Raw genomic sequence first — 13,353 nt, forward strand, 5'->3', positions numbered from 1 at the left:
TTTGTTTAGCTCTGGGGAAGAGGCGTCCAGGTGGGCGGGACAAGTGTTGAAGTACACAGATACTTCAGACCCACTCCAGTACCTCTGTGATGGTGTAGCACTGCTCGGCAGTGCACTCTGCCTTGCTGGTGGGGTTGCTAAGAGCGAAGATGATCGGCCTCTTGTTAAACGAGGCCATGTCCCTGATGATTTCCTCCGTGAAAGCTCCAGAGATGGCTGCCACACCTAGAGAGCAGGATCGTATTCATTAGGCACCAAAAGGAAGAAAACAGACTGAAATAGGGAGGGACTACCTGAACTTAAATCCAATACGAAATGCTCACTTTCGTTTTCCATTGCAAAATGTTTTGCTACGGTGTATCCTAATGAATAAGACCCACGAGATCACACATTAACCATGCAGACCACTACAAACTCTAACCCAGGGGTGGTAAACCATCTCTATCCACCTGGAGAGATATTGGGTAATTGGAATTTCAATTAATCTCAGTGATTTACTGGATTGTAACCTGTATACTTACTGTTTTCTATACTATTCTATGGTATCTCATTCACTTAATAATGTTTACATATCATTACTCATCTCATATGTATATACTGTTTTCTATTCTATTCTAGTGTATCTTAGTCCGTTCCGACATTGCTCATCCATAAGTATATAGTCTTAATTCATTCCTACTTAAGATTTGTGTGTATTGGGTATATGTTGTGTAATTTGTTAGATATTTCTTGTTAGATATTACTGCACTGTCGGAGCTAGAAGCACAAGCATTTCGCTACACCCGCAATAACATCTGCTAATCACGTGTATGTGACCAATAAAATTAGATTTGATTTATAAATAAAGGTTCAATTAAAATCCAATTGACCCCCTCCCTGCCTCCCCAGTGAGCTGATTGGTGTATTACCTATGATGGCTGTGGGTTTGAGCTCATGCACCACATCTACCAGGTTTCTCATCTGCTCGTGTTCGTGGGCAAACCTCTCCTTCTCATGGGTCAGGTGGTCTCTTCCCTGAGGGTGGAAGAGAGATAGTTGGAAGACAGATTATGATGGAGCTTGTTTCTACACATGCCAACAACTGATGTTCTCTTTGATCATCTCTGAAATAAATACATAGAGGAATTCAAACACAGACACAAAGACACAAAGACTATCTGCAAGAGCCAAGGATTCTGGACTTCTCCACCCTAACCCACTTAAAGGAAATAAGCTTGATGGAGTTTCAGTGGAGTCAAGTGCTATGTATTCTGGTCACTAGAGGGCAGTGTTGACTCAATGCTGGTCTACAGAGTTGGTGACAAATGTACATCTAGCTTGCCAAAGGCTCCATGGAGTTAGTGACTTTACCAGAATCCTATAAAGTATCAACAGGCACCACCACTCTGCCTGCATGTCTGTCTTTCTGCCTGCCTGAAAGCCTCATAATTTAGTTGATCAAATAAGGATTACTTCCATAAACAATTCCCTCTTCATCTTTTATTGCGTCAACCCTGTGGTCCACGTCCTGGCAGCATCTGGTGAAACCCTTAATTAAACGCATAACATCTACAGTTTTTCATCCCATGATAGACTCTGCCTGTCTTGTTGAACTATGAGAGCTACGACTCCCATTCAGACTCATGTCTGTCTTTCAGTTCATGTATAAACAAGGGTTGGGATCAATTCCATTTAAATTCAGTCAATTTACAAAGTAAACTGAGATTCTGTCAGTCATGTCATACATCATGAATATATGCATGTCTATAGGTCAGGACAGTGGGGACTCCAGACAGAGCTGTGTCTACTCTACAGGGGATGAGTGACCCTGGACGAGTGGCCAGAGCGGAGGTACTTGTATCACCTTGACGATGAGACCCTTGGAGTCAACCATCCAGATCTTCCTCAGAGCCTTGTCTTTGGGGAGTCCCTCCTTCTCCATCGCCATCGTGATGAGGTCAGCTATCCCCATCGCGGCCTGGGGACAAGAGGGAGAGAAAAGGGAGGGAGAGAGAAAGCAGATGTGATAGGAATGCCTCTGTGCCCCACCATTCACTTCCCTGATCAAACAAGGAATAAGTCCCTAGCTTTCACCACTAAACCTGCAAACAATTTACCCAGTTATTATTCAGACTTATTGTAATCTTGACTCTGGTTACATTAATGCACACCTTTAATTTTGTGATTTAATTCAATGTAGGTCTATGAAATGCTTGAAAGGCTTGTTTTTCTGTTCTCAGCACAATAACCCTTTCCTGTAAATGCACTCAAATTCTACACATTATCATCTACTTCCATTTCAATACAAAGTGGTCATCCACCAACATGGAAAACACATGAAACAAGGCATTTTAATTATTATGGTTCACAGTTAGGCCAAGAACCCCAGAGGCTAAAATACATTCTAAATGTCTCCCCATTACAAATGATGTTGTGCTAATCACAGTTTTATTTCCATGTTCTCCTATTTATTAGAGACAGGGTCTGTTGAGCACAGACTAGTGGTCTACTAGACCTCAATAAAAAGCTCAGTGATTGGGAATGGGAATTTCAAGCGTTGGTCTGTGGTTATTTCTGATTATGTCATTAGGGGCAATCAGTCTGCCATGCTTCTGAGCAGAAAAAACAGGAGTGAATTTGCACATTGACAAGAGCTCTGCACCCACCTCCCCTGCACCCTGGAATACAATGGTATGGTCTGACATCTTGCTCTTGGTGACACGAAGGGCAGCGAGTAGGCCGGCCACAGCCACTGCAGCAGTACCTGAGGGGGGTTTGGGGGGACAGAGTGACATATATGATTTAGACCTGCAAGTATGAGCTTTCCTCAAGTGAGTTACTATTGCAGTGAGAGAGAGAGTCAATTTGTCCTTTATGTTGTCTGCAGTAATAGCAAGCAGATTTACCGGGACAGAGAATTAGAGAGAAAATATGGTTTAGATTAGCCTGCAGAAATCCCAATGGCTACCAGGGCTAATTTCTGGGGAATGTAGTTTTATTTGACAGACAAACTAATGGCTCCTCAGACATGGTGTGACTGATACTGTGGTCTCATTAAGGATACAAAAAGTGTGTCTGTGTCCCAAATGGCACCCTATTCCCTATATAGTGCACACAGGGCCCATAAGGCTCTGGTCAAAAGTAGTCCACTATAGAGGGAATAGCGGTGCCATTTGGGACACAGCCCTAGTCTGGAGTCTCTGGACTTACTGTTACATTACTGTTGTTTTCCACAGGACTCTATCAAACCCAACCCACTGGAGAGAGAGGGATCAGGGGCTCGGTGTGTTTGTTTGAAATTTGAATTAGTGCTCTATGAACAAGCTATCTGATTTAAACAGAATTGGTGGTTGGGTGTGTGTTTGTGTGTGTGTGTGTGTGAGAGAGAGGGAGGAAGAGAAAGTGGAAATAGAAAAAGAGAGGGAGAGATAAAGGAAAGGAGGATGATTGATCGAGAGGGAGTTTGAGTGCATGTGAAGTGTGGAGTGGTGTGCGTGTGGTGCATGTGTGTGGGTTCTTGTGAGCACGTTATCGAGTCTCTGTGCAATTGATATTGGCATTTTGCAATCGAAGTATACGTGTACCTTGGATGTCATCGTTGAACGTGCAGTACTGGTCACGGTACTTGCTCAGCAGACGGAAGGCATTGGTATTGGCAAAGTCCTCAAACTGGATAAGACAATCCATTCCATACCTGTGGATAAGACAGCCAAGTCAGATAAGACGACATTCACATTCCTACTACTTTTCTAGTCATTCGCCACAGGGCCAAGAGAGTTCAAACACAGGAGAGAGCTGAAAATCAGAGTAATCACGTCCAGGACTGTGCTAATGTTGTGCATCTACAGTAGAGGAATGTTACACACACACACACACACACACACACACACACACACACACACACACACACACACACACACACACACACACACACACACACACACACACACACACACACACACACACACACACACACACACACACACACACACACACACACACACACACACTTCTGTGTAGCATATAGTGCATTGCCTCTGCCAGTACCAAGTCCCTCTTCTACACCATAGGAATAAGAACCTTCACAGTTCTATCCTGGAGAGGGCACTCATTCACTTTTGAGGAGCTCGAGTTACATTTGAAACATGTGGAGTGGGATGCTGTACGAGCTTGGTGTGTTTATGCATACAATGCATATAACTAATTATGAATGTAAATAAGCATGTTTCAATCCAGCGATCCACTTTGTCAGTGACTTACAGTGGGAAACTTGGTGTTCTGGACTGATTCTATGACAGGCTATTTGCCTCTGCTTAGTTACCAATCCTCAAACAGCTGTCCTCCAGGTTACTAGACAGGTTAAATGTCTGTCAAGAAGGGAGATCTACTAGCTACCACAAAGGAACGGAAACACTATAAAACCCTGTGTAAGGGCAAGAATAGCAGGACCACCAAGTAAATCATCACCGAATTACTTTACAAGCTAATCCCCAGTCCACCTGACACCCTGTTCACCAACATATATGACCTCATCATCCACTAATACAAAACCCTACAAAAACACAATAAACAGAAAATAAGAAATGTATTATGAGTTGCTAAAATAGCCTTAGCAGAAAGTGACTCCTGGTTCCAATGCTTTCTTCCGCAGTGCTGTAAATCTGTGAAAACAGAGTAACATAAGCTCTCTCTATTAGCCAAGCCCAGTGTCACAAAGATACGATAGGGGTAGAGGGAGGGAGAGGGTGGGACATGCACTTATAATGAAAACTCCAGGGCTCACATTTCGGCCGCATGGCGCGGGAATGAAAATGGGGACAGGTCGAGCAAACAGAGAGCGACGGCAGCCCAGAGTATGGACCTGTCAATCATGAGGGCAAGGAGAGGGAGAGATGATGTGAGTTTCAACCCCTTGTTCTTTATGGATCTTTCTAGCTACAATATAACTTGGTTGTCTCTCCCCTCTCTCTCTTTCTGTCCCTCTCCATTATTTCTCTCTCTACCTCTCTCTTTCGCTCCCTCTCTCCATCTTTCTGGTGAGCCCCTCATACCCGGCATATGGAAAAGATTCACCCCAGCATTTTTGCAGCTTATTGTACAAATCACGAAAGCCGTTTCTCAGTTGGCCTTCTGCTGCTAAAATGCTTAAGCCTCCAGGGCAGGAGGAGGAAGAAGTGAGAGGGGGATGAGAATTGGAGAGGAAGGATAAGGATGAGAGTTGGGCTTCAGTGCTAATAAAACTTTAGCACCAGATCAGAGAGGTGAGTTCCATCACTGTGTCTGTCAGACCCTGTATTTCATCAGACTCAGGCATCTGTGATACAGCGCATTCTGTAAGTGACGATTGACGCAGGGAATGACTGAACGAGTGCTCAAAATGAGAACAGCAGGACCGTGGAGAGAAAATGTGTTTTCTATCAGGCACAGAGGAAAGCAAAGTACTAAAGCAGTGCAGCTATGGCTACGGGGAGGATGTGAGAAGCAGCCAAAAAGGCACCATAAACTTTTCATTGTCTCAGGGCTGCGGGAGCGGCGCACAGCGAGAGAGGCGAGGATGCTGTCACCACTACAGCAGCACTACTGCCTCCTACCGTGCTTTATTGTGTATCGCCACGAGGTCACCTCAGTTCATCCAGAAAAACAGGCACCCTCGCAGCTATTCAAAGAGGTGGTTTTGGAGGCAGAGTGTTGTGGCTCTGTAGCTCTGAGACAGACGACAGTCATGCAGCTCTCGTGTTGCATGTGACAAAATCATATAGTAGGGAGTGGATAGCTTCGAGTTGAAGCACAGACTGATTTATCCTGCTGATAGATAGTACATGATCTACACAGCTCTGTATAGGAGTTCTAATGAGGAGGACAATGTCCACAATCAATCAATCAAAACCAAAATGAGAATATTTGCGATGGAGGGAGAGACTTGGCTAGGGTCAAACCCCTGGTCCTCAGGCCATACCAACAGAGAGGGGGAGAAAAGGGAGATGGGGGAGAGGGAGTGAGGGCTAGATGGGTGTACCTCCGACCAGAACAAAACCCCCTGGTATGTATTGACCCCCATTGTACTAATGATTTCCATTCTTCCCTAAAGCCTGTTGTCTTTCTCTGACGCCTGAATGGGCCCCTCACTCCCACAATGCACCTCCCAGCCTACCGTAACACACCCAAGACAAAGAGGCTGGATCTGCTTTAGGTGAGAAGCCTCTAGAAACTACCAATACGCCACACCCAGAGATGAGTAACATGCCTTGTAGAAATTCCTAAGTGGGGTTGAAGTGGAGAGAACACAGTCTCTCAGTGAGGAGGGAACAGAGAGAGAGCAAAAGAGAGAGAGAGAAACAGAGAGAGATGAGAAGACCTCCTCTGCCCAGTGCTAAAATCAGCCTATAACTCGATGATAGCCATGAGATATTGGGGAAGCTGGCTCTTATGGAAAAATGGAACAATCCAAATGAAATTGTATTGGTCACATACACATGGTTAGCAGTTATTGCGAGTGTATCGAAATGCTTGTGCTTCTAGTTCCAACAGTGCAGCAATATCTAACAACTCCACAACTACCTAATACACACAAATCTAAGTAAAGGAATGGAATAAGAATATACAGTATACACTACCGGTCAAAACTTTTAGAACACCTACTTATTCAAGGGTTTTTCTTTATTTGTACTATTTTCTACATTGTAGAATAATAGTGAAGACATCAAAACTATGAAACATATGAACACATGTGGAATCTTGTAGTAACCAAAAAAAGTGTAAACAAATCAAAATCTATTTTTTATTTGAGATTCTTCAAATAGCCACTCTTTGCCTCAACCTGCTTCACCTGGAATGCTTTTCCAACAGTCTTGAAGGAGTTCCCACATATGCTGAGCACACTGCTTTTCTTTCACTCTGCGGTCCGACTCATCCCAAACCATCTCAATTTGGTTGAGGTCGGCGGATTGTGGAGGCCAGGTCATCAGATGCAGCACTGCATCACTCTCCTTCTTAGTAAAATAGCCCTTCCACAGCCTGGAGGTGTGTTGGGCCATTGTCCTGTTGAAAAACAAATGATAGTCCCACTAAGTCCAAACCAGATTTGATGCGATAGCTGTGGTAGCCATGCTGGTTAAGTGTGCCTTGAATTCTAAATAAATCACAGTGTCACCAGAAAAGCACCCCCACACCATAACACCTCCTCCTCGATGCTTTACGGTGGGAAATACACGGAGATCATCCATTCACCAACACCGCGTCTCACAAAGACACGGTGGTTGGAACCAAAAATCCAATTTGGACTCCAGACCAAAGGACAAATTTCCACCGGTCTAATGTCCATTGCTCAGGCTTCTTGGCCCAAGCAAGTCTCTTCTTCTAATTGGTGTCCTAGTAGGGTTTCTTTGCAGCAATTCGATCATGAAAGCCTGATTCACAGTCTCCTCTGAACAGTTGATTTTGAGATGTGTCTGTTACTTGAACTCTGTGAAGCATTTATTTGGGCTGCAATTTCTGAGGCTGATAACTCTAATGAACTTATCCTCTGCAGCAGAGGTAACTCTAGGTCTTCTATTCCTGTGGCGGCCCTCATGAGAGCCAGTTTCATCATTGCGCTTGATGATTTTTGCGACTGCACTTGAAGAAACTTTCAAAGTTCTTCAAATTTTCCATATTGACTAACCTTCATGTTTTAAAGTATTGATGGACTGTCATTTCTCTTTGCTTTTTTGAGCTGTTCTTGCCATAATATGGACTTGGTCTTTTACCAAATAGAGCTATCTTCTGTATACCCCCCAACCTTGTCAAAACACAACTGATTCTCTCAAACGCATTAAGGAAAGAAATTCCACAAATAAACTTAAGGCACACCTGTTAATTGAAATGCATTCCAGGTGACTACCTCATGAAGCTAGTTGAGAGAATGCCAAGAGTGTGCAAAGCTGTCATCAATGCAAATGGTGGCTATTTGAAGAATCTGAAATATAAAATATATTTTGATTTGTTTAACAATTTTTTTTGGTTTGCTACATGATTCCATATGTGTTATTTCATAGTTTGATGTCTTCACTATTATTCTACAATGTAGAAAATAGGAAAAATTAAGAAAAACCCTTGAATGAGTAGGTGTTCTAAAGCTTTTTACCGGTAGTGTACATATAAATATATGGACGAGCAATGACAGAGCGGCATCGGCAAGATGCAATAGATGGTATAAAATACAGTATCCATGTATCCAAATCCATGTGCTCTGACTGTGATTTGGCAGGGAGAATCCGTTTTCTCTACCGGTCCCTCCAGCTCCACTCCTCAGCTCCTCTGTCAACTAAACTGTCCACTCAGACTCCTAGGAGACAGAGTGGCTGCAGAGAAAACTGGAAAAAACTCCATCACTGTGGATGAGAGGGACATAGTGGAAAAATTCTTCCTCCTTGCACCTGCTTATGGAAGTGTTCACAAGACAGTTCATCTAGCCTGGTCCCAGATCTGCATGTGATGAATAGCCAACTCATATGGTCGTACAACAACCAGGATAACCTGGGTTGCTTACGCATTGGTTAAACTGTACCACATCAAGCCTTACACAAAAAAATGCAGTGTTCCGAGGAAAAGTTGAAGAAACACACCCAGTAACGTAAAGCAGATAAACAAATACACACACGCACGCACACACAATCAAAACATTCCCGGATATGTGCTACTGTACTAGGGAGAAGACACCATAGATCTCAACACAACTAGGTTGGTCTAAGTCTAAAGGTAGACCTAAACTTTACTACAAACTGCCAGTCTCTTGAACACTGCACACTACACTATGGGGATAAAATCTTAGGTGAGAGAACATTCAGGGAGACATCTGTATGTTCCTAAAGGTAGCCTAGTTGGACAAACAAAGTGCATTGGTAAGCAGCTTAGACAAGTAGTCAACTCTTTCTCAAATTGCCCACAAATGACAGAGAATACTAACATGTTTTTAGCCAAATATTATATCATTTTCTATAAATGTAGGCCTATATTGAAGTCCTTTTTTTTTATATATATATATTTTCTATGTGAAAATGTTCTAATATTATTGATTTAAGCTTACGTTGTGCAAAGAACTCCAACACATCTAGTGAACTGTCAAGCATTATCAACTTTAGATGACATATGTAAGATCAAGAGAACATTTCTTAAGTTGTTGATCACAGATTGTTTAATCTGATTTGCATCTGTAGCCTATAGCAAGAGCGATCTTAAAAAATGTGAGCCACACAAATGTAAGGGTTGAATTTAATTATTGATTAAAGGGTACAGTGGTATTTCTGTAGATTGGCTATAATCAATTCAAGTGTATAACTTCCTTGACTCGGTGACATCATCAAGGGTTGGCATGGTTATTATCGCTAAGCGATGCGAGGTTAAGTAAAACACAGTGTGGCGTTACTAGCATAAAATGGTGATATCACAACAGTGCTGACATGGAAGGTTGACGTAACTCTGAATCATATGAGATTACATTGATGTCCCTATTAGAAGAGATCATGACAAGAATGTAACTAACCGAGGTACGTATTGGGTGATGCATTTTAATTTGGGATTCAGATAGAGTACTTGCATAAAGTTACATGTGGAGAAAGAAGGAAAGACGTGCTGTTGCCACATTATCTGTGCTTGATACTGTATTTCTGACATTGTTTATCTCAATTGTGATAGTGACTAATGGTTGGTTAACGCTACCATAGAAATTGATCTTTAGAGCTACAAAGCCTGATGTCATGAGACGTGATGGTATACAGTTTTTTTTAATTGCTTTGGTACTATTTTCACAAGTACCTGGTAAAATTTCACAACTCTTAGTGCAAAACTCAAAAAGATCAAAAACTAAGCACATTTTCAACTGACTAAGTACAACACACAAAATCACACAGTAACTTTTTCACCAAACCTAATAAGTGTTTCATGTAGAAATACCTTTCATATAAAGTAATTTTGCCTTTCACATTGCAATGTTCAAAATACTTTTCATATGATTCTCTTCTCATTGGTTTAAATAATTTTTGACCAACTGCGCTTAAATGGTTAATCACTTAACCATTGCTTAAACCTATATATTTTAAACTGGTTTGTCTATTATATATGGATTTTGATGAGGCCCATGCCCAACTATTTGACCTTTTTGATTTGGCCCATGTCCACCTGTTTGATGGGAAATAAAGGAGGCCATTGAGGAGAACAGTGACACCTTTGCCAATGTGGCATCCATCAGCCTACCAACAATCACCTGTCGGGTATTTTTATTTATTTAACTAGGCAAGTCAGTTAAGAACAAATTCTTATTTACAATGACAGCCTAGGAACAGTGGGTTAACTGCCCTGTTCAGGGGCAGAACGACAGATTCTTACCTTATCAACTCGGGGATTCGATCTAGCAACCTTTCGGTTACTGGCCCAACGCTTTAACCACTAGGTTACCTGCCGCCCCACATCTATGAATCTATGTATCTATGAAACACATTTACCTGGAGTCTTTTGAGAGAAACCTGGCCTGGTGAAACAACTGCAGGCCGAGTATGTTCAGGTACAGCACTATATACTGAATTACTGTTACTATGATGCACATGCTACTTCACAATATCATATTTTTAGAGTGGGATGGTGCTTGATGCTGCTGTGAACCATCACAAGTATATTTCTTTGTTGATGAAGCGGTCTTCGACTTGGCCTCATTGGCCAACTGGCGACCGTCCAAGTGCTTGGACAACATGGGGGAAACATCTCCATGTGCGCAGCCATCTCTGAAGATAGTGTTGTAGGATATAGGTCATTACTTGGATCCAACAACGCTGCACACTTCATTGTGTTTCTCAATGAAATTGAGCAGGCCTGTCAAGGTGAAGGGGTCACCTATGGCATTGTGTGGGACAATGTCATGTTCCACCATGCAGAGGTGGTTCAGGCAAGGTTTTGGGCCCATCCCAGATTCGTGACCCTATACCTGCCCCCATACTCTCTTTTCCTCAAACATATTGAGGAATTATTTTTAACATGGAGGTGGAAGGTGTACGATCGCCATCCCCATGATTGTGCTACCCACCTTCTGGCCATGGATGAGGCATGAAACAACGTCAATGTAGACCAATGTCAAGCTTGGATTCGCCAGGCCAAAAGGTTTTTCCCGCGGTCCATGAACAATGAGGATATTCACTGATGTGGATGAGAAGTTAGGGCCAAATGCTCAAGACAGGCTTGATGCAAATGAATGCGTGCTAAATGTTATGTTATATTTTCATTCATATCATTTGTTTCATTACATTTTATTACAGACAGTACACCTATGTTGCAATTATATCGGATTTTTTTGTAGTTGCATGAATGATTGTAGAAGATGTCTTCTTTGATCACACATTGGATAGATATTATGGAAAAATGTTGTTGGGTAATGTAAATGTATTGCCTAATGTGAAAACAGTGTAATCTAGTGTAATTTACAGTACTGTAGTAAATTACTTTCAGCACTTCTAAGGGCGATTTGAAACTTGCATTGTTTGCTCTTGGATTAAATGGTGGTTAAAACAACTACAATGAAAATATAATATTTCATTACAAGTGTGACCAGTTTGTAGTTGTGTACTAAGAGTTGTGAAAATGTACCACATACTTGTGAAAATAGTACCAAAGCGATAAAAAAACTGTAATAGGTGATATTCTAGAAGGTGTTATTCTAGAAGGTTGGAGTGTGTTAAAGATGCTCTATGCAGAAATCACTCTGCCATTTCCTAGTTGCTAAAATTCGAATAGTTTCAGTTTGTGACAAAACAAACAAGTTTAGTGTAGAGAATCATTGTACCATCTAAACCGCTGTGAAATCTATTTTCCATAACCAAAATGTTGTATTTTCAGCTCTTTGAAGATGGTGTACAAAATCTAAAGTAAAAGAGCAAAAACAAAACTTATGAATGGGAAGCATAGAAATAACACAAGAACAGATCTACTACCTCTTCTCAGACTTGTTTTCAATGAGAATGACAGATCTAACACTACTATGTGAATTTGGTTGGGTCACCCAAAAAGTTACATATCTCAGCTTTAAGTGAAGCGTTAGTGAAAGGACATTAAAGAGGCTAGGTGAGAGACATCTTTGGATGTTTCCTATAATATGCTTCATGTAGCTGGATATTTGATTATGTCTACTACTCTTTTTTTCATCTTCCTATTCATTATATGGGTTAGAATCAAATGCAATTGTTAGAATTTTGTGATTTTTCCTTTGTCTTATGTTTAGGCCTATGCTGTATGCCTATGTGTGTTTTGTCACATTGTTATAGAATTTGCACTCCTTTGGTAGCAACACAGAAGTTTGCTTACACTCAAAACCTCTCCGTCTCTCCTTTAGAGAACATACAAGAATGAAAAAGAGGACATTTGCTATGGAGGACGACGACTGGTGTTTCAGTGAGGAGATGTGCCTGCTAGAGAAGCAGGAGAGAAACTTGAAAAGTTGAAAAGAGGAAGGAAGACATGTACCTCGAGAGGATAATGGTACAAAGAACTGGGAAGCGGCCGAAAAGAGAGCAAGAAGAGACACAGAAAACAACAATAAGACTGGTTCATCAGGAGAGAAAGGGAATGGATGAAAAGAGAAAGAGAGCAGAGGAGTACAAAGGGAGTGAAAGAGAAATTATAGAGGAGGAGAGAATTGAATCCAAGATGGCGTTGCACTCAGACGTCTTTGTCCTGTCGTGTCCCTTGTATCTTTTTAAATTTTTTTGTATCTTTTTACATTTTTACATTTTTAAATTTTCTCTTCGCATATCTTTTTAAAGTATTTTCCTAAACTTCAACTTCTAAATACTCTCCTGCAACCCGCCTCACCCAATGTGGCGTGGATCTGTTTTTTTGTCTAAAGTATTTCTATTTACTTCGGATCTGGAATCCCTCAACTGAAGCTAGCCAGCTAACTACCTACCAGCTATCAGTCAGCAAACCATTGCTAGCGGTCATCAGCTAACCTTTAGCTCGGAAAGCTCTCGCCAGTTCGAACAACGTGACTCAAACCAGAGCATAACAGACCTATTTTTTTATTATTTTTCCATATCCCCGGATTCTTACCGCAAACTCTGAACATTTTCATCTGGATCTTCGCAACTAGCTAACCGCAATCCCGGGTGACTACTCCTGGCTAGCGTTTCCATCACGGAGCAGGCATCAATTAGCCTGAAGCTAGCCCGGCCAGGGCTCCTGTGCTACCACCAAAGCCCACTCCCGGGCTACAATATACGGACCCCTTCTACTGCCGGTACGAGGCACGGAACCCCGCCGATCTTCTACGACTGGAATACCGACATAATCTGCCCAAGGATTCCAACAGGCCCCTCAGGCGAGACGTCCGCTGAAGGCCCATTCTGCTAACCGCGG

General features: G+C 42.0%; 1 protein-coding gene and 1 long non-coding RNA gene across 2 annotated transcripts in view; one reads left to right on the forward strand and one right to left on the reverse strand.

Annotated features, from left to right (window-relative positions):
* Window positions 1-13,353, reverse strand: part of LOC106605032 (NADP-dependent malic enzyme) — a 47,690-nt gene that overhangs the window by 3,231 nt on the left and 31,106 nt on the right. The window contains exons 3-7 of the mRNA XM_045718316.1: window positions 3,564-3,673; window positions 2,646-2,743; window positions 1,844-1,957; window positions 909-1,014; window positions 83-225 (exon numbers count right to left, since the gene is read on the reverse strand). Of these exons, the coding sequence (XP_045574272.1) occupies window positions 83-225; window positions 909-1,014; window positions 1,844-1,957; window positions 2,646-2,743; window positions 3,564-3,673 (571 nt within the window). The remainder of the gene's footprint in view (window positions 1-82; window positions 226-908; window positions 1,015-1,843; window positions 1,958-2,645; window positions 2,744-3,563; window positions 3,674-13,353) is intronic.
* Window positions 9,416-12,591, forward strand: LOC123743116 (uncharacterized). Its single transcript, XR_006769899.1, has 2 exons — window positions 9,416-9,503; window positions 12,332-12,591. It is a non-coding gene; the product is annotated as an uncharacterized lncRNA (long non-coding RNA).

This window comes from Salmo salar, chromosome ssa05 (assembly GCF_905237065.1).
Source record: "Salmo salar chromosome ssa05, Ssal_v3.1, whole genome shotgun sequence".
NCBI lineage: Eukaryota > Metazoa > Chordata > Actinopteri > Salmoniformes > Salmonidae > Salmo > Salmo salar.